The 26254-nt window shown below is 40.2% G+C and overlaps 1 protein-coding gene across 3 annotated transcripts in view; it reads right to left on the bottom strand.

The window, feature by feature from the left end:
* The window catches only part of TMEM170B (transmembrane protein 170B), a 69057-nt gene that overhangs the window by 6832 nt on the left and 35971 nt on the right, over nucleotides 1-26254 (bottom strand). Inside the window, exon 3 of one of the 3 annotated variants that reach the window (XM_008530704.2) lies at nucleotides 15901-23591. The exons of 1 other annotated variant lie outside the window; for it this stretch is intronic. In XM_008530704.2, the coding sequence (XP_008528926.2) occupies nucleotides 23461-23591 (131 nt within the window). In that variant the 3' untranslated portion in view covers nucleotides 15901-23460. Of the gene's footprint in view, nucleotides 1-15900; nucleotides 23615-26254 lie in introns of those variants that run through there. One more of the 3 variants, XM_070584068.1, reaches the window with a different exon arrangement.

Raw genomic sequence — 26254 nt, 5'->3', positions numbered from 1 at the left:
TTCCACTTAAATGAAGTACCTAGAATAGACAGATTTATAGAGACGGAAGTAGAATGGTGGTTTCCAGGGGCTGGGGAGGGAGGAATGGGGAGTTAGTGCTTAATGGGTATGCGGTTCCAGTTGTGGAAGATGAAAAGAACTTGCTTATGGATGATTCCGATGGTTGCACAACAATGTGAATGTGCTTAATGCCACTGAACTGTACATTTTAAAATAGTTGAGATAGTAAGTTTTATGTTATATGCATTTTGATACAATGTTTTTTTAAAAAGACCACGGAAGAGAAGAGTATCCCAGGAGTGGGGACTGTTGGTGCAAATCCTGGAGGTGGAAAAGCAGCTTGCATGCCTGATCCCATTGCAGCAGCCGCGTGGCATTGCCTGCACTACACATTGGAAATGAATCGTGAGAGAAAAAGTTAAATATTTGGTTGAGTCAAATGGTAGAAGTGCATGACATCAGAGTTGGATATATTATTTTATAGTGCTTTGACAGTTTTTGAGGAAGAGAGTGATATGATTCAAAATGAGTTTCAGGAAAATATCTATAAGCAGAAGTATGTGGGTTCGTTGAATGAAGAAGAGACTGGAGGTCTCAGCTAAGAAAGAAGGGCGAGAAGAACAGGGACTTCTTAACGGGGCTGGCAGAAGGAAAAGGATGGGACAGATGTTGCAAAGGTGGAACCGATGTGAGGGGTGAGCAAACAAGAGGGGTCAGATATGACATTATGGAAACTTGAGGAAAAGGTGCCGATACGACTTTTCCTGAAATGGCAGCATGGAAGGAGTGGGAAGAGATAATAAGTTTAGTTTGAAGCCTGTCCACTTTGAAGTGTCTGTCACTAGGGGACACCTAGTAAGGTGGAGATCTGGTTACAAGAATCAATGAGAGCTGAGGAGGTGGCGGAAATGCCCCCGGCCCCATTGCCTCAGTCCTTCAGATCTGCCCAGAACACACTCCCCTTCCTTCAGTTCTCCAACTCCTCCTCCTCCTTCTCCTCCAATGACCTCCCAAATGCCACTGCCATAGGGAAAGCCTTTCCTCATCTTCCCATCCCCATTCTGATTTAGATCTCCCTGCTAGGTGCTCCCATGATACCTGTGCCTCTCACATCACAGCACTTACCACAATTTGTTGTAATTGCTATTTTCTTTTTATCATACAGTAGCTGGCCCACAGAAGATGCTCAAAAAATACCCGATGAATAGATGAGAGGAAGGAAGGTGGGGAAGAAGGAAGAAATAGGAAGGGAGGGAGGGAGAGAAGGAATATCTGAAGTTCAGAAAAGAGATAAGACCTAAAATTCATATGTCACTCACAGACAAAGTCAGAAGAAAAAGAAAAGACAAAAGAGCAGACATAGGGAAAACAGAATATAGGCCAGGACAGAAACTGTACATTTGGAAAGTAGGGAGAGGGGGAGGGGAGAAGAAGGAAGAAGAGGACATAGTAAAGAAAAAAGAATGATTTCAATGGTGGAGACAAATCTATAGACAGAAGTGCCACTGACGTGGGGAAACAGGAAGTTTCGAGAAGAGGATCTTACAGTGGAGCAGGGAGGATGAGGATAGTGATGGAGAATGTTTTAGACTTCGCGTCTAGGAAGCCTGTGACGGTAGAAGTCGGAGTGAGAGAATGAGGATGACACCTCTGGACAAGTGTGAGCTGTAAGTGCAGACTCCACTTCTAGGAAGTGTGGCACTGGGAGGGAAGAGGAAGATGTGACGGCAGCTCAAGGGAAGAATGGGGCATCCATATTGTTTTTGACTCAAGGATACTGAAGAGATGTGAGACTACTCAATAACCTATGGAGAGAAAGTCTCAAGACAAGAAGCAGAAGACACAGGGGATGGAACAAGGTCAATGGAGTACGCAGGAGGACTCAAAGTCAAAGTCAGAGACAAAGGGCATTAGCCTTCAAGAGGAAGAGGAATACACGGTTCCTTAAAAGAGGAGGGAGGAAGGAAGAAAGGCCAGGTAAAGATAGTGGGCAGGTGAAAGGAGTTGAGAGGTCCACTTAGATGAGAGTGGGTCATTTGCTGAGTGAGGGGGTCAGGTAGCAGGGGCAGTAAAGGTGGGACTGGGTCTTGGCAGGAGTGAAAAGCTTTGGAAATCCTTCTCTGGATAAATAGGGGGAAAAAAAGGAATGAATATCAATATACACAGGAAGTCTGAACCCCATCGAGCCCTTAAAATAACAGCATGCGGGCCCTGGAGGCTCACTCCTTCTAACAGCCCAACCTTGAGCGTCCAGGGGAGAGTGAGTTCAACAAGACTTCCTTAGAAAGGAAAAGACTTAGTATCCATTCCAAGTGGCGAAGTCGAGCTAATTGAGTAGCCCACACAGCTAGATTGCTGCCTGCAGGGTGGCCTGCCGACTCTCCTGTCTCTGCTTTGTGACCTGTCTAGCTTTCAACCCTGCAGCCTCATTCCCTTATTCAGCTGTGAGTCTCTTGGGAGTCACGAGCCCCGTCATGGCTGGAGCCAGCCTACCCGCAAGGGAGAGCGGGGGATTCCCCACATGATGGGTACAATTGGGGGTGCGCTGGAAATTCATTATTCCTTTGGAATGCTGCTATTTCACTATGGAGACGTGCCCTTGAAATCAGCATGAGAAGAGGAGCACGGCAAAGAGGGAGGCCATTCACCGTGGTCACCTGTGGATTGGCTTAGCCCTATGCTTCTTCCTAAAAATTAGCTGATATCAGCCATCCCAGGAAATGAGAGTGGTAGAAGGTCACCGGGACAGGCCATTTGGGAAAACAAGGAAGAGGGGGAACTGGACAGGCTGCTTCGGGAAGGACTTCCAGACAACAAGACCCCTCGGTACTTGAGATTTTAGAGGTGGAGGGAGAAATGGAGATGGGAGGCCTACAGAAAGAGGAACATAAGACAAAAACAAAATACCAAAACAAAATTCTGTAGGCTCCATAATTTTACTTGGAGTTAACTTGATTTAGAGGGCAGTGGAGTATTTTGAGAAAGAACCTATTATGGGAGAATTTTGCAGAACACAGACTAGGATTAGCTCAGAGTTTATTCTGTCAAAGCCATCCACCCAGGCACAATAGAATAAAGTCAGCAAGTGCTGGCGTGAAGCCAGAAAGGATGAAAATCCAATGCAGTCTGGATTGGGCGTCCTCACCAGTGGCTTATCCTGCGCTGGTCTCCCCTCAGGCAGGCAAGCAGCAGGTTTCTACTGAGCTCCTCTCTCTCCAGAGAATTCAGGTTATTGAGCATGTTATATGTGTTCTCTCATTTAATCTTCCCAACCACTCATGTAGCGAGCAGCAGAGTCGAGCTTAGATTCAGGCCAACACGATTCTGGAGTCTGTGCCCTTCACCAGAAGCTTCTCCACCTCCCAGGTGCTGCTTTTTCCTGTATGCAGTAAGGAAAATGAGCGGCTGGCCCGGTGGCGCAGCGGTTAAGTTCACACGTTCAGCTTTGGAGGCCCGGGGTTCCCCAGTTCGGATCCCAGGTGCGGACACAGCACCGCTTGGCACGCCATGCTGTGGTAGGTGTCCCACATATAAAGTAGAGGAAGATGGGCACGGATGTTAGCTCAGCGCCAGCCTTCCTCAACAAAAAGAGGAGGATTGGCGGCAGATGTCAGCTCAGGGCTAATCTTCCTCAAAAAAAGGAAAATGAAAGGGAAGTTGGGGAGGAAGGGAGGAACAGGGCTGCATGGGAACACTTTGAGAATGGAGAAATGGTTCTGCAGACACATTCCAACAGGCAAGGGATGTAGTTACACCGGATGCAAGAGTGAAGTCCGGTACCATCCAGTTCAGAGAGGTGAGCTGCTGGCACCCAGGCCCCGAAATGCATACCACAAGTTTGGATCTTTTGACTTCTGGCATATCCTTCCTCCTGCCTCCCTTCCAAGCATTAGTAACATAACATTCTTCTGATAATTTTTCCTTTTAAAGGAGATACTACTCTTACTAAAAGGTCAACCAGCTAAAAATATTTTGCTTGGATTTTCCATGCACTTTTCTGCATGATTTCTTCACTTCAAGTCTTGCCTGGGAGAAACGGCTGAAACATTTCCACCCACAGGGAGCTGTTTTCCAGGCGCCGGTGCCACGGCTCTCTTCTCTCTCTTCCTCCCCTGCTTCCCCACCTTGGGTCTTATCAGCAACTTTCAAAAGAACCCCAAGAAAGATTTTACTTTTTAAAAAAGAAACATTTCTTTAACATTTAAAGCCAAAAGACCAAAGTTTCTTTTTAGTAAATCCCTTTACAATAGGAAAGGCAAAGGCACAGTTGCCTGCAAGTTACTGAAATGAGAGTTTTCCTTGGGGTAGGGCCTCCAGGTGCCTTGGCCCCCCTGCTTGCTGTGGGTAGGCACAGCATCTGTGTGTCATGTAAAGTGAGTCGAGGGGTACCTGGAATTCCTACTAGCAGAATCATGTGTTTGGCCCAAAACCTGGAAGACCCCTGTTCAAAGTTCTCTTCCTGGAATGCTCTTTCTTCTATTTGTCTATCCAGTGAAATTCTACTCATTCCTTAACATACGGCTCAAAGTTTACCTGCTCAGGTTGTTTGTTCTGTCTTCTAGATTCTCATTGCAACTGACTCCTGCCACTGCTATGGTACTTAGCTTGTCATGTATTTGTTTGCATGTGTGTCTTTCCAGAGCACACTCCCTCTCCCTGTTAGATCCTTAAGCACTTCCAGGCCAGGACCAGTCTTATTTCTGTACAACTAAAGCCTGGGACCTAATGGGTACTGTTAAGGAAAACATTATTCTGACCCTTGTTAAGGTGTTAAGGAAGACTTTGTTCAAGACTATGGCAACAGGGAAGAGAGACTGGGCTCAACTCTGAATCCAACAAGGACAGGTGGGCATTTACAGCCAAGAAGCAGGGTGAGGGGGCTCAGTGGATGGAGTATTACTAAGGGGAGACATCAAGAATAGGAGGATTCTTGTTAAACTGACCTGGCAGGATTCTTTGATAAGAGTGGGCTGGGCAGGCCCCAAAGATAGGAAGGGGGCAAATTTCGAGGCCTAATCAAAAAGAGGGCTCAGAGGAGCCTGACTCTAGTTTGGTCAAGTAGAGAGTCTTTGCCAGTATCAAAGAGTTTATAGAATGAAAGGATCTAATTGTAAGAAGTAACTCAGGCTTGTCACATAACCCTATTCACGTTATTCCCTCTGTAAACAATTACTGGCCACTTGACAAATATTCTCTCTTTGACCAAACTCTAGTCAGGCTCCTCTGAACTCTCTCCTCAACCAGGCCTTGAATTTTGGCGTTCCGTGTTCTTCTCTGCACTGTCCAACTTTAGCACGATCTGGCTAAGTCAGCTTAGCCAGAATCTCCTATCCTCCATATCTGATCACCCTCAATATCTGACCCTCCACCACTCCCCCGGCTCCTCCCCTGGGTGGTGCCTGATCACCCTGACCTGCCTTCAGCAAGAATCCTGTTAGGCTGGTTTAGGCATAATCCCCCTCACCCCTGCTGTTTCCTCTTAGTAGTTTTCCATCCACTGACCCCTATCCTACTCCTTGGCTATAAATTCCAGCTTTTCCTTGTTGTTTTCGAGCTGAGCCCAGTCTCTCTCCCCTACTGCAAAACCCAATTGCAGTAGTCCCTATATACACCGTGATAGTTCCCCCTTGAATAAAGTCAGCCTTACTATTCTTTAACTGGTGTCAGGAATAATTTTTTCATGAACACATTCTTTCACCAAACGTGGCTGGAGAGCAGGCTGTGTGCCAGGGCATCAATGGGGGCCTAGGGGGATGGACCTGGATGGGGGTGCTCTGGCCAGGCAGCCTGAGGCCATGGGCCCCAGGAGGGAAGGTCACTGAGGGGAGGTAAGTGGCCCTAAAGACCATCTCACCTGTGTCACAATTGTGCCTGCAGCTAACCCTTGCCGTCAAGATGTCAAATTCTTCTCATATCTAATTAAACTTTCAACCTGTTACTATCACCTAGTCAGAGGGCTTTTTTTGTTTTTTGCCATGTAAAAAATTTCAATTCAAATATGAAAAGCAGCCTGCCTTTTTTGTTTCAAGGTTTCTGATGTTTTAAGAATATCTTGCAACCCCAAAGCAGTCCCCATTGAAATTTCTTTTAAGATTACAAACTTGAGAGACCAGGAGGGAATGGTGGAATGTGGAGGTGCCCCCGGAGGGTAAAAGTCAAAGATGAGCTCTGTTTGTTTTTAACCTACTTCCCTCCGGATCCTCTCCTCCCATAAGGAGTTTCCTGTTAGCACAATACTCTCCTCAGAGTTGTCAGAACCGGGTGAAGATGATCTAATCTATCCCTGACAAGTCAAGGGTTTACAAGAAAAAAGGCCACCAAGACTGAGATAGAGGTAACGGTATTTGCTGAAGGTCCCAATGCTTTGGAGGAACAGGATCCTGACAAGAATCTCCAGGGCTTATTCTCCAGCCCCCACAGAGCAGAGCTCCGACTCAGCAGGATCTCTTAACTTGTGGAGGACTTTTACATCAGGTCATCATTTGAATCCCAAGGATCTGAAGACTGATTTACACAGGATTTTTTGTGTGGAGATAACCTGGCGGTTGTCTTTGGCACTTTGCGAATAAGCTATGTAGCTTGCACTTTGTAGCGCCTGGAGGAGCCCTGGCTTGTGCTCTCTCCATGGTGATCAGATGGTGCAGTGAGCAACAGAAACCAAGCTGCAGTTCACCATGGGAAACTCAGGGATGGCTCTCAAGGCTCCTGCATTGATCGGCATGCCTGGTAGGGAGGCAGCCCCCCCCACCCCCATACAGACTGCAAATTGCAAATCCACCCTACATTAGAATCGCCTGACTCATTCTGCTTTTTAATGACAATATCAGCTGAAGCTGTCTCAATCTAAAGGTTAAAGTCAAAACACGTTATATTATATATATGTATATATGCGCATATATTTGTATATATTATACACATATAATACATATATTATATACCTGCATTATATGTACTATATATACACATACATAATAAATGGCCATAGTATATACGTGTATCATAAATATATATACGCATATTTTTTAGTGTTTCATTGAAATAATTTCAAAGTTAAAGAAAAGTTGCTAGAATATTACAAAGAACTCTCATATATTCCTTGCCCCCAAAATCAAATTTTAACACTGGTCCACATATGCTTTATCATCCTTTCTCTCTCTCTCCTTCTCTCTTCGTATATATATATTTTCGCCCTATTATTGGAGAGTAGGTCACATGCATTAATTCCCTTTTACCCCTGAATACATCAGTGTTTGCCTGAGAACAGATACCCTCTGATAACCACAGTATAGTTATCAAATTCAGGAAATTTATCGCTGATGTGATACTATTATCTAATCTACAGTTGACAAAATATGACCCATAATTTATCCCAAAAGTCTTGGTGCAGCTTTAAGCTATTTAATGTTTTTAATAAAACAAAGAAAGTCTTTTACTCACTGCAGAGATAATTCATGAGAACCTTCCCACCAATTTATACTAAGAACAAATTATTTGCTCCATAAATTATTTATTGACCCAGTTATTTTTAGTTTACTTAATGCCTTGCAAAGGGCCTCTAACTACCTATCTGTAAATCCAGGAAGACATTATGGCGACTCCTGCTGGGATCAGGTTGATTTGAAAGATCTGGTATTTCAATATAAATGCAATTTATCAATAGAGAAGTTGCAGAGGTAAAATACAGCCTTTAAAATTTCAGCAGGATTTGGGCTTCCCAGGCATACAAGAATTAAAATGTGGATGAAAAGTGTTCTTTATGAAAATTACCCGTCCCCATAAGACCAGGCAATGCACAATCAACAGTCAGACCAGGAGCCAACGGCAAGTCACTAAACCAGGCACAGAGCCATCCTGGCTCCAAAGCTCTTCCTTCTTAAAGGGAAGGGGAAAGGGCTGTTCTCCGCTGCGAGTGTGTGTTTGTGTGTGTGTGTGTGTGGTAATATCATACAATGTAATGTAACGTAGATATTGCATCAGTACCAACTACTTACCCTCGGGCAAGCGCAATCTTACTCCCTTTCTTCCCCGTCATTGGAAGAGATGACGGATCAGGTCAAGGCTTTCCCTCTCCCACCATGTGTGATGCTCTTCAGGCTATTTCCTCTCCTCGCTTCTCCTCTCCTTTGACACTTTGCCCCAACAATCTCTTTCTCAATGATTCTCATTTTCTCTCCCTCTCCATTGGCTCTTTCCCTTAAGACTGGAAACCTACTCAATTCTTTCCCCCGGAACCAAGTCCAGGTACAGCCTCACCTGGAGTAGGCTGCAATGGGTGGGGGGTTGTGCCTGAGGGGAGGTGGAATGTGCAGGAGCAGGGTCAGAGACAAGAGACCAAATGGATACATGATGAAGGAGCTGCCACATGAGGAGAAAGTGAGATGAGCACTTCAGTCCAGAAAGAGTCTGGGTTGAGGGGAGGAGATTAAAATTAAATTTATAAAATCTTGGGGGCTGGCCCGCTGGCACAGTGGTTAGGTTCATGCACTCTGCTCCGGTGGCCAGGGTTCGCCAGTTCGGATCCAAGTTCAGCGCGGACACATGCACTGTTTATTGGGCCATGCTGTGGCAGGCGTCTCACATATAAGATAGAGGAAGATGGGCACAGATGTTGGCTCAGGGCCAATCTTCCTCAGCAAAAAGAGGAGGATTGGCAGCAGGTGTTAGCTCAGGGCTAATCTTCCTAAAAAAAATAAATTAAATTTATAAAATCTCAACATATAGAGATAAGGATAGAAACAATAAATCAAAGACATAAATAGATTTTTGGTTAGTAATAACTATCTGCTAAGTATCATAGTTTAAAATAAACTCTCACATATAAGAGTTCACTTTTACTTATTTGCAACACCTCGGACCCCAAATAGTGTCCAGATAAGAGACATTACAGAGCATTCCCATCAGGCATTCCCTCCCCCAATTAACTAACTTTAAAAAGAAGAAAGGGAGAAGGTATAAAGGGAATTTTAGTTTTCCAGATCCAGGCAAAAACTTCCATTTTGGGGTCAAGTGGTTTCACCTCCCTCTGACCATCTTCTCTGCCAGAGGTAATTGGGCAGATTGGGTTTCAAGAAGTCATACGTCCAGAGCCAGCCCAGGTGGCTGCTTCTGTCTGTTGACAGCTGACACTAACGCTAATGAAGAAAACAAAGAGACAAGGGGCTCAATAGCAACCAAAATAACACAGCAACTCAAGTTAAGAAGGAAAAATACATTAGCTGCGTGATGCTCTCTGTGGTGGGTATTTAGGGCTATGTGGGCTCAGGGCCCCTGCGATGGGCAGGCGGATGACCAGACAGTGTGCCTATCGATGTTGATGGAAAATGGAGCTGTTTATACCGCAGATCAGAACGATCCCCACGTGCACGGCTTTGTTAAGTATGTCTGCAGTCATGTTTTATTCCAACAGCACAGTTACGAGTGTTTTACTGCTTAAGACACACAACAACCTGGTGAGGTAGCTTTTGGAAATCATTTCATACACGAGGAAACTGAGGTTCTGAGATTAAGCAACTTTCTCAAGATCATAAGACGAGCAGCAGTAACAAGTGGCAAAGGTGGGATTAGAATAAGGATTCTGACTCAAAAGCTCTTGTTCTTTCCCACAAATACCTAGGAAGCAGATACTAAATGATGTGAAAGCAGGCAGCAGCACCCCACCACTCGCCTGCCCTCTAATTTCAGATGGAGGTATACTTTTCTTCCTCAAAAAGTTCCAATGGTTTCCTCTGCCTATAGGGTAACATTCGAGTTCATATGCCCAGTTTAGGGCTCTTACATCTGTGTCTGTTGACCTTTTAGTCCTCCCTTCCACCACGTCCTACCTCAGCCTCACCTTCTGTAACTCACTCTCATATCCTTTTCCTCTTCAATATAGGCCACCACTGCTGCCTATAGCAACATCCTTCAAGGCCTGTCCTATTGCCAGGTCGTCTGAGAAGCTGCCCCCACCTTCCCAGGTCCCAGGGCCCTCTCCCTTCACTGAAATGCTGTGACATTTAAGCTGCAACTCTTATTTGGCACTTGCCGGATACAACCTTGAAGGTTATATGAGTGTCCCATTGAATATGACTCAATTGAGCCTGGGCCATGGATAGCAAATGCCAGCCAAGGAGCCTGACCCTGGGAAGCCCCAGAAGGACATGCAAGTTAGGAAGCACCTGGCACAGATCTGCCAAACCTGGCATCATAAGGCCAGGAAGGTACCAGAGGCCAGGGGCCGGGCAGAGGATGTGGAATCCGAAGGTCAGCATACTTTGGAAGCCAGAGAGGAGTAACACTGGGCAGTGGGGATTAAAAATTTTAAACTTAGACGTTAAAAGCCTGCTTCAGATTTAGTGTGATTGAACCAGAGATATTTGGGACAGGGACACCAGGTAGAATTTAAAAAATATGCTTGGAAATGCTTTCCAGAAGACCACAGAATCAGCTAGAGAGATTTCTCTTATTGCTATAGACAATTTTCAGAGAATTCATGGCAATGAAACAAAGCCAAACAGGGTTCTTAACTCAAACCTTCTCAAAGGTTTGCTTGTGTGAATTTACTATACTTGTGTGAATTGTGAATCTCTAAGACAGGAATATGGAAGGTGAGTTTTATCCAACTCATTTGTCCAGGAAATTCTTTTTCTCAAGAGCCTCTCCCAGTTGGCGCTCTTTAGACCAGACTTAATAACTGCTATTCACATTTAGTGTGATCCATGTTTTGTGGTGGCTTAAAAAGTGGTAAGACTGGGAAATTTTAGAGAGATTGGGTCTTATTTTACCAAACTTATCACTGTATTAAAAGCCAGAGTTATTGGTAGCTTTGGACAAAAGAATGAGTCCAGACTGGATTAGTAACAACCAAGATAACCACAGAATTCTTTGAGGTGTACATCACAAACCTGGACCCCTACCAAATGATTTGATACATTTCTCAAGTTGACATCTGATATTTTCCAATATTAAAGATACGGAATGGATATTTAAGAAAAAAAACACACAATTTTTAATTATTTTTGGCTTGATTGTCCTTTTAGCTTATGGAAAAAGCCCTGCTTTAGTGACAGGACCTATTTGAAGGGCTTACTTTGTTAACTTTGGGACTGTTCCTTTTGAAAAAATCTTATCTACTTGATCCATCTTAATTCTCTATCTATTCTTCATGTAGAGAAACCCTTTGATGCTCAACCACCTCTGCCCCCTTCCGGAGACAGTAAGTGAAGACAAAGTTCATATACATTTGAGAAAGAAATGCTTTAAAATACAAAGCGCTATTTGTGAAGTACAAATTTCAATGTCAGGCAAAATTCTTTTCGGGTTATCTGCCAATTTATTATCTCTGCCTTTTATCTCTTCCGTTGTGGAGGGGCTGACATAATGCTGAGCTGGTCATTATGGGCACTGTTGTAATCTAAATTTTGGTTCAAGCTTTTAATAGTTTACCCAATACAGTTTCAAATACCACAAACAGATTCCTGATGTCCTGGGTGGATGTGTTGTTCTTGATCCTGATTCTGAGGTTAATCAGCACGCTGCTCATTTTTTCCATCATAGCTAACAAACCTGCTGCTGACATACTGCAGGCCCTTGTCTACAGATATCCCTAAAACACCGCTTCCCATTTCTAGGATACCAACATCGCACTTTTTTTCTTTCATCCATTTTGGGGTCGAAATGTCCAGGAACACTTAAATGTTTTGCTTTGACTTGGCAACTTCTCCTGTCCAGGTAATTGGTGGCAGGCACTGAACCAGTGAGGTGAAACAAGAGTCTCTGAAAATCATGATGTTTTATTTATGAAAGAAATAATCTGCTAAATTAAGCTAAATCTTGGAAAATCTTAACATGGTGGCACTTGTAGTGATCCGAGCATTCTATCGACATTGGCATGTAATTATGACTGAAGATGTCCACTTCAAGTAAGATATTCCTGATAGAAGAAAACAGGTTAAGGCCCAATAAGATCTCATGTGAACACATTTGGGCTTTCTGCATCCTTTCTTAAAAAGTCTTAAGCCGAAGCATTGTGACAGGAGAAGGACCTAGTCACGAGTCCTAGGAAGTGACCAGTTTCCAAGGGGACCTTTTCAGACCTCTGAAGGTTACTCAAGTCCAGGCAACCAAGTTGCTGTGGTCATTTCTGGTCTGCTCTTATTATTAGCATTTGTCCAAACAGCTGCCCAGGTCTCATAAAAGGCCTGTGTTTAACCAGGTAAATGGCTTTAAGAAAAATAAAATACATTTTACCTTTCTTTCAAATAAGAACAAATTGTGAGGATAAAATGAGATTATAGATGTGAAAATAAAAGTTGAATACCAACATTATTACAAGGATTACCCCATCAATAATATAAGTTTTATATATTTCCTGCAGATACTTAAAAAAAACTCCAGAAATTATTACTTGGATTTGAAATTTTCATCCCTTCTCATTCACCTTTCAAAAAGTCTACAAGTTAAACAAGCTTCAAATAAAAAATCTAAAGATGGACCAAAGCTTAGAACAATAATGGATATGGCAAATGTCAAGTTCATGATGCCAAACTGGTCTGGGTCTGGGAAAATCCAAGAATAACAGACCTATACTGATGTTGTCCCATTGAAGGTTCCAATCTGCATTTAAGAGAAAACAAAAGGAGCTAATCTATTTCCATGTTTATTGCAGAAGAAATTGGCATAGAGATTGTCTAATATGAATTCTCACGTACAAGGAGTCAGAACCAGGGAGAAGACCCAGGTCTGACACCTTCCCACTCAGTCAACATGAACAAGGCTTTCAAAAGTCCTAAGTCTCTCAAACTTGTTGTTCCCTCAACCCTACAAAGTCTCCCACCCATCTCTGCACCTTCTTCTATCTTCCACATCAAAGATAATGCAAGTGTCTGCTTGTATCATCTTGGAGTCACCCACTGACACCAATTCCCACAAAAAACAAGCAAAACTGACAGGAGAGGCATCATTTTATGAAAATCTGTTGGGTCTTTTCTCTGGTCTCTTCAGTTCAGTCCTGATATCTTTGAGACCCTGAGCAGATGGGCATGTCTGTCTCCATGGCTGCTACAAACCACGCTGTGTAAAGAGACTGGTGCTTTTACGTGCATGAGGAAGATTGTCCCTGGGCTAACATCTGTGCCAATCTTCCTCTGCTTTGTATGTGGGATGCGGCCACAGCATGACTGACGAGTGGAGCAAGTCCACACCCAGGATCCTAACCCGTGAATTCTGGGCCCCCATAGCAGAGCGTGCAGAACATTAACCTCACTGCCATGGGCTGGCCCCTGAGACTTGTGCTTTTAAGGTTAGAAACTCTGGAGCTGAGAAGACCAACACTTCTCTGAGGGTGAATTTAGACTGTCTCTGCAGAACAATAAACAAAGCCCCGCAGCTCACTTGCAACAGGATCTGAGGTGTTTGATGACTATGTGCACAGCTGACAGGCGAGTCACCACTGTCTTTAGGGGGATTTAATTGATGTTGGAGGTTTTGGCTTCCTCATCTTGTACATCTTTGCTTTAGAGAATGCAAGGAATTTGCTAGCTGAGCAAGTTTATCCATTCTGTTTTCTAACCAGAATCCTTTCCACTGAGATATGTTTCTGAAAAATTCCCTGGGGAGATTCTGCTGCCAAAGTAGCACACGGTTCAATGGGACAATTTAAACCTGAAATAAATCGTAAAAGTGCGCTCGTGTGTGCTGCATGGAAAGAGAATTTGCCTCTGACTTTGAAATAAAGGTATCTGAACTTACTACCAAAACTTATGCCAAAGTCTACAACTACTTCACCCTTCTCCGTGTACACAGAACCTGAGAGAAGGAAGCCAGTGGGACAGGGTATTTGCGGAGCGCTCACTACATGCAACGTGAGACGTTATCCCCATTTACTGATGAGAAAACTGAAGATCACAGAAGGAAAATAAGTTGGCCAAGTTCAAATATGAAACGGCAGAGCAGGAATTTAAAACAAAGTGTCATGATAGAACAAGGCTGGCTGGGTTATGTGGGCATGTTCCCTTTTATCCCAAGTTGACCAATTATGCAACTAAATGTCACTAAAGTAGAGACTGTTAAATTAGATAAAATCCATCATGCATTGAGTTGGAATGACAAATTTAATAAAAATATGTAAATCAAGTTCCAGACGAATGACCAAAATCACACAATTAATGTGATTCTCTGATTTGCCAATAACCCTGAACACTGTATCCTAACATTCTTTGGAAAGTTACATTTGTTAATGACAACATAGAAACTTGATTTTCCTCACATTTAATTTCCTTACGTGTATTTTTATCAGAAAAACATTAGCGTTAGATGTATCTTATGGAAACGAGTCCTAAAGTTCAGGCTGAGTCAGTCAGGGTTCACTGGGCAGAGCAGCCAAGACGCCGAAAGCAGGGGAAATAAAACAGAACCACGGCGCCATCTAGTGACAAGACTGCCTTTGCAAGAAAACCACCTGGGGCAATTCCATTTTGCAAATCAGTCCCCAGAACGCTCTGAACCTGAAGAATATTGACAAAATTGGCCAAAAGAAAAATGTCTCTTGAGAATGAATAATAGAAAATGAAGGGCAGATAAACAGGAACAGTGGAACAGGATAGATTCTTCTGTTAAGACTCCATTAGAAGCTGGAGGTGAACCCAGATTCTACTCCTCAATGACCTGCCATAGGTTCTGTTTACTTTTCTCTCCCTACCCTAAAACTTTAGGTACTATTTTATGAATTAACAAGGATTCAGCTTTAAAACATAGACGACATAAGTACCTATTCAGTAAGTCTGAGATATTCTACCTCCACAAGTCTAAGTAGGACTCATTCTCCATCATAAAGGTCAGTGTAAGACCTGAGCATCTTTCTTCTACATTACTCTGGTCTTGTTCTACGTAGGTGGCAATAAATCTGAAATTCAATGCTTTCTTTCAATGCTCAGTAAATGTCAAAATATCCATACAGCATACCTATTACAAAGACATTTTAAAAATATTACTTTAAGAGCCAAAGATAATAGAATCAAAATAGAAAATTTCTCTTTAATCTCAAGATTTATATTTTGTATGTCAGTGTATGTGAAATGTCAGTGTATGTGAAATGTCAGTGTATGTGAAAAATGTTTACTTACATTTTCCTTGTACAATTTTTTAAGTTAAGCTAGTTTTCATTCCAGCAGAGTTGTAAATATTACAGTAACTGGCTCTGTCAGCGCCAATCTCTTCTCAGGGAGGAGAACATGGAGCCTGCTGGGTACCTAGTACCACCCCTTAGAAATCCCTAACGAAAATTCAAAATATGCCTAAATTTGACAATACAAATCCTGAGTTGATAATTTTTCAAATCCCCATAATGCCATCTGGTCCTTGTCGATAATGAGATTTTATCTCATTACAGGTAAGAGCTCCCAGAATACTCTGTGGAAACCAACATAGCACAGCAGGGAAAAAACACAGGTAATAGAGTAAGAAAACCCCAGCTCAGCATTATTAGCTGTGTGACTTTGAGGAATTTCTCACCTTCTCTGAAGCTCAAATGCTTCACCTGTAAAGTAAAGGATTCCTTTTAGGAATCCTTAGTAATCCACTTACCTTGAAGGATTACCGTAAATGTTAAAGAATACAGATGAAGTGTCTAGCAGATCATAAGCACACAATAAATGGTAGTCACTTATTAATACAAGTCACAGTATGCTTTTTAAAGCAATAACTCTTAGAAGTAGATGCTTACGTGGCTTGGAACTGGTCCTAGGTAAAACCATAAACTAGGCCAAGCTTGTCTTTTAGGCTTCTTGCTTACCTTTTCAGCACTACCTCCAAAACCCACATGTAAAACTGTCCCAGAAAAACTGACAAAAGGGTGAAAGACAATATTTGAGCCTACAGCAAATGAGTTGAAAAGATACATCATCAAGAGTCAAACACCCCATAAAGCTTTTAAAGACAGGTTTATTTATATATAAGTGCATGAAATTGAATACAGAAACTTTATTAAAATACTGTATATTACAAATCTTTAATCCAATAAATTCTGTGTAATGTTTGAGTGCTGGGTTCACTTTTAACAGGTGTTTTGTGTGTATCAGTGAAGAGTTCACCCTGTATATTACAAAGAAGAGAGACACATAGGGACCTCAGAAACAGTCCTGTGATTAGACAGCGGATGATGTTCACTGTGCATCTTTTCTGGAAAGCAATGAATTGGAACCTAGATCTTATCTTTGCGGACCAACTTTCTATAACCAAAAGTAACTTGCGTATGTTTATTGCCGCCCTTTGAAGAAAATGAGTGGTGAAAAATAATTTAAAATAAAGATCAACATCTCTAAGGCTAACCTGATGCTTACCACAATTAAAATAATTAAAATTCACTGCAAAAATTGTGTTCTCCAGGAAATTATGCTATATACACAATGAGATTTGTACATGAATTGGGAAATTAAAAAACTGCTTATATAAAATTAAAAATCAATAGTATATACAATATTTACAGCTTGTTAGGTATTATACATAAACATAGTTTTTTAAATAACCCTTCCAAATTAAATTGTATTATGTAAACATGCAGCACACATACCCATACAGTGTAGTTTAAAGTCTTAACAGAGGGAGGATGTGTTCACATGACGCAGGGTGCTTCATCACAGACGCCTCGGCTGCGCGTTACCCCTCCATGTTTGTTCTTCCTGTCTTTAAGCTTCACAGTACGTTAAATATTTCTATAGTAAAAATAAATCCCTGATGGTAAACATATTCCTAAAGGTTACATAAAGTGTCTGCCCTTGGACTACAATATAAAACTAACACTGTTCACACTAGAATCTCTAGTTTACAACAAAACTAAATTTTAAAATCTCACATTTAATTATCTCAACTACGTTTTTCCCCATTTCAAACTTACTTGGAAAAAGAAAAAATAGAGACAAATGCCACATTATAAAAATGCAATGGAAGTAGTTGTCATCTGTCATAGTCAATGGTGAAATAACTGATATTTATATTTATTAAACCATAAGGAGTTAATTCAATTACACTGACCCTAACTCTGAATCCCCAGTAACAGGTGAACTGATCCTGTATCTCCCTAAATTCACTTTGCAAAAGGATCTTAACTTCCAAGGCACTAAGGCATCATTTAGCTTTCGAAAACGGTACTGTGGTTCACTAAATGATTCATCAGTGGTCTGAGAGTTAACACAGCTTGAAAGTGAGTTTTAATACCTATTAGGTAAACTATATTTTTGCTATTTAAATAGAGGCATTTTAGTTGGTTAACTTTAAAAGAAAGTTGATCCCCTCATCCTAGAATGACTAGAGTCAGGGGTTAATACTTTATGTTAGAATCATATGAATTTTACCAAGTTATATGACCTAAACGAAAAATACTGTGGAATTTTACACTGATCATCTAAATGGGTAGGGCTCATGTAAGTATGTGTGTTTGTGTGTGCACACGTGCATGTGTGTTGGGGAGAGGGCCAGAGTTTAAAAAAATTCCTCCATTGTAAATGCATCCAGTATCACAAATACTAAAAAAGTGTTAACAATTATTACCTCACCCAGCACTGAAAGTAAATCATTTCTACTACTCAAACAAGTGCCGCTATCTTGCTTCTGTGGAGAAAACTTTAAAATGTTCCTTCCCAAAGATAATTAGTGATGATGTAAAAATAATTTAAAAACAAAGGAAACATTTCATCATCAGTAGTACTATAGATTTAATGTTCATTTATACAGGGCTCTAAAAAAGTGATGATTTTTAGAAATTAGCAATATAAAATATATTTAGGAGAAAAAGTGTTGCAGTTATGGAGATTATGCATTATAGTTCCTATATATTTATGTTACACTGCTTTCCAATTTCAGTGACATACCTAAATACATCCCCCAAAAGGGGGCAGTCACGTTACCCCTGAGGGGAGATCTACATTATACGGGTGCAGTACACAATGTAAAAAAATATGTAAGCGGTTCATGCTCTCTTGACTTGCCTATAGTATTTACTTTTCAGTAAGATTATAGCTGCATAACCATAAGGTGTTGAGAACATTCTCTTCTAAACCAGCACTTCTGATTCTATCAACAAACTGTACATATGTTTCAACTATAACATATGACATCTGTATGGAAGGGAGAAGGAGATTTTTTAAGAAACTGCTAAATAGTTCTCAAAATCAAGAAAGGGCTATTACAGAAATTCAACAAATGTGCAATGAATGTGAAAGTGAGTCCCTAACTCACGGGAGGAGATGGTTACGGTTCATAGCTCAGTTCACTCAGAAATTTGGGTGTTTCCACTAATTTAATAAAGTCGTAACTGGTACATCTCCACATTTACAGAAAGTACTGTATATATTAAGCATCACTTCCCCCAAACAAATTCACAAATACATTTTTAGATAACTCCTTCAGTAGCCTCCTCAGAAACATCGTATGGCCCACACTGAAGAGATTCTCCAGTTAGCAGAGCAAACCTACCACCACACACACACCAATGTAATACGGTTCCAAATGCTCTGTGTAAGTTAAGTCTCACACATACAGAAACACAGCATTTTGTAAACACGCAGTCCACAGCCTCACACAGCGTGGTCCACAGTCCTCACAGAAGGGGGAGGCGGTGCTCACACAATGTGGGAACTTCATCACATACGCCTCACCCCTCCGACATTTCCTCCTGCCTTTACACTTCCCTCTGCTACAAAATGCTACCACATCTTTGAAAAACTTTATCATCTTTAACTAAATAATGTCCTTTTTATCCTGGAGAGTGTCCTTTCAAGACTTTATAAAAAGGACTGGAACTGAAGGGAAATTCTGAGACCATTCAACTACTAGTCAACTTTAACTACTAAAATTCTCATCCCTGATTATGAGAAAAAAACAGCAATTTGCCCAGGCACCCACGAAGTGTTGCCAAACTTCTCTGCACTGGAATTTCTTCAGTAACTTTCCACACTCTTCACATCTTACAAACAAGTAATAAGTCTTTGAAGAGATTCTGATCAAGACTTGATGAGAGAAAAATCTGTAACGGCTCCAAGAGTGTAGTAGTTTAAGACTACTTCAGAAAGTACTCTTAGCATCTTGTTGCTTCCTGAATTATAAAATGGACATAAATTAAAAATAACAGTATTACCTTTTAAGTTAACAAGCAAACAAACTACAACGAGGGCTTATGCATCTTTGGCCGATGGAAGGAAGGACTTGGTAGATAGTGAAGCCCAGTGCTGTTTTCCTACAGAATTGGCACTACACCACGAAACTCAATTCCCAGGGTGGAGGAAGAAGGTGGACCTACGGGGGAGACACTTGCCCATCCCTAAAACAAGGATGGTAAGTCACGTGTAGCAGAGACTCAATGAATGTTGGCTGACTCTACTAGAAGGAAGCAGGACAAGGTAAAGGGGTGAATACTGGCCGCCTTTACCCCTTTCCCATTTTAGTACTGGTAAATGCACTCCTAATTTAATCCTGCTTGCCCAGGCCATTTCCACACCACCAACTCCCAAAAGTGCTCTTAGATAAATATCTGCTGATTTTAAAAATAAAGATGTGGAGGTAAAGAAAGCAAGATTATACGAAAAATTTTTTAGTTTCCTTCTTAAAATATATGTAGGGGAAATGTGGAAATGGAAGAAAACAGACGAGTTTTGCAAAACAATATATTCAACTGGTAATGCAAAATGTGATTAAAAAATTCTAATGACTATCTATTGATCATTTACTGTCAAGTGTGCACTGCTTTGCCATTCATAAACAAGAAGTCGACAAGTGACAAGGCCTGGATTCAAATCTATGTCACTGGCTTAGATTCTAGTATTCTCTTCAGTATGTCACAGCAATGATATCTCAGTTACTGAAATTCCATTTGATGGATAAACTGGGAAAATCAGAATTTGAGGGAAAAAAACAGGACTTAAACTCTCAACTAGAATCAGGAAGCAAAATGTCGTCCCAAACTTTTAAGGATTTAGATCATTTTGCTAGCTCCTGGTGGACAAGGGAGGAATCCCCTCGTGGTCATCCTTGTACTTTCTATAGAAAACACTCGGCACAGCACTCTATACACAGTGGATCCACCAAAAACGTTTACAAAACTAAGCTGGTTGGCATTTAAGTGTCAGCCTGGGCACGTGAACATGGCAGCCCCACTCTCCTCATCTTCGTTAGAGGTTCTCTAAAGACTCTGTCCAACAACACTGTTTGATTTAAAATTATTCCTGTTCCTTACATCACAAACACATGATCTAGAGGGCAGCTTATTTCTTTATTTCTCACTTAAAGCACAAACAAAACCCTTACACTTTTTTGGGCAGTGGAAATGTATGCTGCAAATACTAAGAAAGTACACTGGGTAACCCACTCTAACACTGTTGAGTAAACAGTAAGATCTACAAGGAGGATAATCAAGCTGCAAACACGGACACAGCCACCATTTAGGCCTTCCCGTACTCTAGGCAACAGACAGACGCATGCCCTGGGGCTGACTGCTTGCACCTCCTTCATTTAAAGACTGCACGCATATCTGTAGCTTACACGATGCCCCCCCGACTAACGGTGATCATTAACGGTGACATTTCTAACCAGTATGTTAAATAATCATTAGTCAGGGGATATAGCAGTCTCTTCTTTGGGGAATGGATGTTACTGTCAGCAATACTTTATTAAACATTATTTTAAATAAAGGAGTGTAAACTGCAGAAGATTTCCCCCTCGCTTCCTGCATTTATCACGAAGAAAATCTGCTGCTAACTCACATACAAATTTTAAGAAGATGTAACCCAAATATATCAATAAGGGCTTTTGTCATATCACAAACAGCACTATTAAAACAAAAAAATTTCCCCAAATTCAAAAATCTCAAACATCCTCAAACCTAATTAAAAGGTCATTCAACTCAACAAATATACCAAATTATCCACTAGAATATGAAAGTGTTCATTGAACAAAAGCTTTCCAGTTAGACTGTATTCATATATAGCAGCTTTATATATATGTATATAATGATATATATGTGTGTGTAGATATATATCATTAAACCTTTCTTGTATCTATAGGAAAACCATTAACTTTTTAAAAATCTCAGCATAGAAATAGCTATTAAGACAATTTCATCAATTCACACTATTCAACTGCATTTCAAAACATCCTAAGAGTGACAGCTGCACAAAATCCCAATGGAAATAACTAAAAACAACAAAGAAACCAAAAATTTCCCCAAAAGTTAAAAATACACACACACATATACACACACACAATTCGTAACATAAAGCAACTTGATAATGAGATAATTGCAGGAGACTCTACAAACTAACTATTAACCATCCAATTATACTTCCATTCTAGAGTAGAAACAGGAGTTTAAGTCTCTTTGGCGCATGCGTTCACACATTTAATGTGTCTAAGCTATTTTCTGGTTAATTGTGGATTCTGAACCATGTGCTCCATATTACCTTACCATGACAACTTTCTTAAATCATAAAATAACCATATGTTAAAACAAATATTCACTTTGTGGGTCTGAAACAATTTCAACATGTTATTGAATTCCTCTCAAAGAATATGAACACTTTAAATTATTGACAGAAAAGCCACAGTAAAGGAAGAGCACAATTCAAGTCTAACATAAAAAGAGAGATCAACCTGACCTGGAAAACTGATGCCTAAATTTAATTTGAGAAAATACCAGGAATACAAAGAACACATGGAAAATAATTTCAGGCTTGTACATAATAAAAAGAATCAATTTGAAGAATTACTTCAGAGATCTCTAAGAATGCAGAGTTGCTTATTGGGTTTTTTAAAACAAATTTCCAAGCCACAGCATTAGCAAACCCCCCAAAACTGGCTTCCCCACTGGGAAAAGGATCGCCCTAGCTCCTCACTGTGAAGTTGTTGATATATTCTGCTTTTTGGTGGAGAAAAAGTGGCGTGGGTAGCAAAGGACTTAAATTTAAATGGAACCTAATAAAATCTGCTTTTTACCATGTCAGGTTATAAAACAGCGAGGCTAGACTGTGCAGATTATTTTTGGAATTGTCCTTAACTTCCTATTCTCTACAGGGGCTCTTCCGTTGAGTTAGCCCACTTATAATTGTACCTGGTATTAGAAAAATCTCAGAGGACAAATTCCACCAGTTCTGTTTCCCTCACTTCCTATACTGTTAAAAACAATTATATATCACCAAAACCTCTCCAAATGTTTTATACTAAGTAATTTTTCACTTCTAACAAATGTCATCACAGATTCTAGTAAACTTAAATGAGAACATAAATCAAGGACTGGGCAACTGAAATGAATCACCCAAATATATGTTCAGTACTGTCTTGATATGCTGAGGTGAATTCCAAATTTTAAAATTATTTATTAAATTCCTCCATTTTTACTCAGCGAAATTATATTACCACATATCCAAAGTGAGACAGTTTATTACTCTTCCTATATAACTTACTTGTCACTTATCTACAAATGAGGCTTTTTCTTTCCACAGCCTAATTTAGGCCACTCTTTAAATATAGTTAATACTCCAGAATGAAAGACTGTTTACATTTTGTCAAAAATCAAGACATATGTAACAAGTAATATAATCCCACTGAGATACAAGTTATAAAGATGTTTTCTCCATGAAATACATGGTCAAAACTTTCTTTAGAAGGGTCAAGGAATGCAACATGCATTTCAGACTTCTTTTCTTAAAAAATTTACAACAAAATTTTCAAATTACATTTTTATGACACAAACTACAATCGATGTGCGTGACTCAAAGTTTTTGAATTCTTATCAACAGAACATTGATGTATAAGGGAAACTATTAAGAGTGTTATTTAAGTGAGTGAAAAGGATGCACCCTATAGATCTACTTTGAGTCCTTAAAAAGACTTTAGTTTTCCATTAAGTATTATTTTCCATATAAATTAAATGAGAATAATGCCTAAACATACGAAAGCCCTAAATCCCAGAAACATTCAACATCAAAAATCAAATAATTTATCTCATATTAAATGTCTTCAGCACTCAGACAGGATTTAGCATCACGAAACAAACATCTCACTAGGTTACCTGAATTCCTGTCAAACGTTCACAGCACTCATCTACGTCTACACTGGCAAATTGTCACATGACCAATGTTAAAAAAAGAAAAGTTTGGCACATATATCATTTCCTCAAAACATCCCTGCAACTTAATACAACACTGTTGAGAACGAAGATTCAACACCAACGTTAACCTGATCGGCAGCGAGCAAGGTGCTGTTCCCGCAGCTTCCCACCGTGCGGCGCGCCTGGCCGGACGAGGCACGTAAGGTGCAGGGCGGTAGTGCGAGCTCTCGACACCAGAGGGCGGTCTCCCCACACGGCGCAAGGCCTCATGTTCTGACCTGCTCCTTCCACGTTCCTGCACAACCTCAATCCCACGTGTTAACGATGCCATTTTCAGAGATTCTGTACATCCGTTTCCTTCTGTGAAGTAAGCCGTTCCCACAGAAACCTCAGAGTGTGGCGAGGATCCTTGAGAAGGAGATGATTAACGTCAGTACAGTCTGTCCGACGCCCCAGACCAGCGCTTCCAGGGGGGCCATGTTCTTCCCCGCCACTCGGTAAATCCCCGCCACCGCCGCGCCTGCGGGAGAAACACACCAGGGCCTTCATTCCGTGACACCGCGTGACTGCGACTTGAGAGCTCATTTTATCAAAACAGAGGAAGTCATCCACCATTCTCATTTTATAAATTTTCCATAAAAGAGTTACCATTTGATTGGTAAAAGTTACACTTACCCACACCACACTTACCCACTTAACTGAAAAACAGACTTGTCTATTCAACCGCAAAATACATATTTATAGTACATGCTGCTTTCCTAACACCGAATAGGTTCACAAAAAATGAGTAATTCATTATTGTAAACTCTCACCTGGGCAATGAATTGGCCAGACCTCATCAGCATTTTTATAAATTTACAACACAATATACTGATAATTATAAATGGTAACACAGAAAACTACTCAATTTAATGTAATTTCTAAATTATTCAAGACAATTTTAATATTAAAGGAATCTTTCTTTCAGTAAAATGAGTTAATTCTTGTGTCATATAAAATAGAATATTTAACGAATTAATTTCACAATCTACCATATAAAATAGTTTATTAAGCTTTTTAATAGAGCATACAGCTGTAAAGTTATTTGGAGACTAGTATCTCGACATCTAATAAAAGCGAAAGATAACCTTGCCATCTGTTTTAAGAAAAATTTCTTAGATAATGCACACTTCCAAGAATGACCGACTCTCAGAGTTACAAGGAGCCTCAGAGACCGCCTGATTCAACTTCATCTTATTAACAGAGTATACATGACGATGTGGTATCTAAGGGACTGATTTTAAAAGAATGTTCAGAAATCATAAAGGAGGACATATTTAAGTTATAATAGGTCATCTCACAGACTGAGATGGCCTTAAAACTATTTCTCTAGAAAAAACTGTCCACATGTCCTAGAATGTTCAAACAAAAAGAACAGAAATAAATTACTCGAACATAATGAACTGACAGTTATTTGAGATAGAAATCTATTCATAAAAATTAGCTAAGAATTAACTCACTTATTTAAGTAGTCCACTTAAAAATCTCCCAAATAAAAATTATTGTATTCCTCTGTAAGAGATACACATGGGAAAAGTAAATTATTCACTAAGCTAAGGGCCTTCATATACATATTTTTTAAGAAGGAAATTAAAATGTATAGTATATTTATAGCATACTATGTATCTTGGTAGGAATTTTACAAATGTCTTATTTAAATATCATACCGTAACCCCTGAGTATTATTACCTAATTTAAAAATGAAAAAGCAGAGGTTCAGAGAGATTCAATCACCAGCCCAAGGAAATACAGTAAGCACAAGAGCTGGAATTTCATTCCAGATTAGTCTAGCTATAAGTCACAAAATCATTCTACCATTTCATATCTATTCTAAGGGAAAAACAGGACAAGGAATACCAGAAAACAATAAAGTAACTGGTAACCATCTCAATATTAAATAAAACCCCTAGTGGCACCAACATTTCCTCAATCTAGTAATAAACTTCACTAGTATAATCAGTCATATTCTCAAGTTTCAGAATTGGATGACATTCTTAAAAAACTTTAAAGATCTTATGCCTTCTTTGTTATCAGAATTATGTTAAAATAAATATGAGGAAATACTGTTTTTATTTGGATTTACCCTAAATTTCCATGACTATCTTCAATTTTAAAAACCACAATTTGGCCTCCATGTCTCCAGGCCTAAGTTTTCAAAAATGATCCCGGAAGTGAAAATCTAAGCAATTATTAGCTCAGGCTGCTGGGAAATGGCAAGTAAATCTGTCAATTCAAACCTCTCATGCTCATATAAGATTAAGAGGGTGGGTTCTGGTGCCAGACTCATGGAGTAAAAGCCAAGCTCTACTACTGAGCAGCTGTGTTACACTGAGCAATTACTTAACCCCTCGTGCCTTATTTCCTCGACTATAAAGGAGTAGGTGTGAAGATTAAGAGCTAATACTTGGAAAGTGCTTAGAATACTGTCCGGTCCTAGCATGTACTCCAGATTTTGGTTAGTAGTGGTCATAGAAGTAAAGGATAAAGGCATTTCCAATCAGTGATTCGCCATTCAATGAGTGGTGTTGGAACAACTGCCAACCATTTGGAAGAAACAAATTTAGGTCCCTACATCACACCACTCCCCAAAATAAACCTCAGATGGATTAAAGAACTAAATGTTAAAAACAAAACTATATAAACATAAACTTTAAAATACAAAAAAAAATGTGTTTATGAACTTAGGAAAAGAGGTTTGCTTAAGATCACTGAAAAAAAAGAGCAAAAGCCATACAGGCTTACTACAGGGACAGACCAGAAAAATATCTGACGTATTAGAACAAACTGATGATTGGTATCCAGAACAGGGGCAAACACACGTACATGCACAAAAACACGTACAATAACCAATGTGGTCTTCTGTGTAACAGCAAAAGATCAAAAGCAGAAGCAAAACACCCAAAGCCCATCAGTCAGTAACGGCCAAACCATACCAAGTCCATAACATGGAACCCACACAATTTCAAAAGAAAAACACAGAGCTATAGGAACTGACATGGAAAGAATGTAAGACATATCATTTATGCAACAAAGAAAAGAAAGAAAACATAAAAGAACATACACTCTCTACTAGTTCATACATTCATATGGCTGTGTGTAAGGATGTAAGCGTGTATATATGAAAGTATGAATGAACGTAAGGCA

Source organism: Equus przewalskii, chromosome 19 (genome assembly GCF_037783145.1).
Source record: "Equus przewalskii isolate Varuska chromosome 19, EquPr2, whole genome shotgun sequence".
NCBI classification, from domain to species: Eukaryota; Metazoa; Chordata; class Mammalia; order Perissodactyla; family Equidae; genus Equus; species Equus przewalskii.
The sequence above is the reverse complement of the archived record's forward strand: the minus strand, read 5'-3'. Positions and strand labels throughout refer to the sequence as shown.